At 31.6% G+C, this 1,486-nt stretch overlaps 1 protein-coding gene across 1 annotated transcript in view; it reads right to left on the bottom strand.

The window, feature by feature from the left end:
- sfxn4 (sideroflexin 4) overlaps positions 1-1,486 on the bottom strand; it is a 7,229-nt gene that overhangs the window by 2,627 nt on the left and 3,116 nt on the right. The window contains exons 6-8 of the mRNA XM_037684687.1: positions 482-507; positions 348-401; positions 209-271 (exon numbers count right to left, since the gene is read on the bottom strand). Of these exons, the coding sequence (XP_037540615.1) occupies positions 209-271; positions 348-401; positions 482-507 (143 nt within the window). The remainder of the gene's footprint in view (positions 1-208; positions 272-347; positions 402-481; positions 508-1,486) is intronic.

Below are 1,486 nucleotides of genomic sequence, written 5' to 3'. Positions count from 1 at the left end.
CGTCCTGCAGGAGGAGACGTCCTGCAGGAGGAGACGTCCTGCAGGAGACGTCCTGCAGGAGGAGATGTCCTGCAGGAGGAGACGTCCTGCAGGAGGAGATGTCCTGCAGGAGGAGATGTCCTGCAGGAGGAGACGTCCTGCAGGTGGAGACATCCTGCAGGAGGAGACGTCCTGCAGGGGACAGGTACGTATTAACCAACACATTCACCTGCTCTGCTGAACAGTTTCTGTTGACAAAGTTGAAGCCGGCGTTGTAACTCTGCAGCAGGAACTAAAAACAAATTTAAACCCAAGAAATTAATACAAATGAAAACAACAACAACAAAAACAACAACAACCATGTTTACCTGCAGAAACAGAGCGTGTCTGACGACGTTGTGAGGTAAGAAGCTGCAGACAACCTGAAACAGAAACTTTATTTTAATGGTTTAACCTTTTAGCGGGTTTTAAAAACATAAACAAGACGTGTAAACATACACACCAGAGGTCCTAAAACTGGAAAATATGCTGCAAAGAAAATAAAACAAGTTGATTAATTTATTTATGGTGAGACATTTTATTTATTATGGTTCAACAGTTTAATTAAAGACGAGATGGTCTCATAATTATGACATGCTGAGTTTTATTTTTAGGATATTAAGTCACATCTTAGTGATTCTATGCCATAAAAATTATTTAATAAATCTTTTTTTTAATGTTGAAAGAATTAAGATATATTAAGTCAAAACTATTAAATACGAAGTCATAATTTTGATACTAAGTAATAATCACAAGACACCAAGTCATAACTAGGAGACATTAAGTCATAATTATGAGACATTAAGTCATAGTTATGAGACATCAAGTCATAATTATGAGACATTAATTCATAATTATGAGATATTAATTCATAATTATGAGATATTAAGTCATATTTATGAGATATTAAGTCATAATTATGAGACATTAAGTCATAATTATGAGATATTAAGTCATAATTATGAGACATTAAGTCATAGTTATGAGACATCAAGTCATAATTATGAGACATTAATTCATAATTATGAGATATTAATTCATAATTATGAGATATTAAGTCATATTTATGAGACATTAAGTCATATTTATGATACATTGTCATAATTATGAGACATTAAGTCATAATTATGAGACATTAAGTCATAATTATGGGACATTAAGTCATATTTATGAGACAACAAGTCATATTTATGAGACATTGTCATAATTATGAGACATTAAGTCATAATTATGAGACATTAAGTCATAGTTATGAGACATCAAGTCATAATTATGAGACATTAATTCATAATTATGAGATATTAAGTCATAATTATGAGATATTAAGTCATAATTATGAGACATTAAGTCATATTTATGAGACATTAAGTCATATTTATGAGGCATTAAGTCATATTTATGAGACATTAAGTCATATTTATGAGGCATTAAGTCATATTTATGAGACATCGTCATAATTATGAGACAT

The sequence above is a fragment of the Nematolebias whitei genome, chromosome 1, assembly GCF_014905685.2.
Source record: "Nematolebias whitei isolate Nwh7 chromosome 1, NemWhi1, whole genome shotgun sequence".
Taxonomy (NCBI): domain Eukaryota; kingdom Metazoa; phylum Chordata; class Actinopteri; order Cyprinodontiformes; family Rivulidae; genus Nematolebias; species Nematolebias whitei.
Note: the sequence above shows the minus strand (reverse complement) of the source record. Positions and strands in the feature narration are given on the sequence as shown.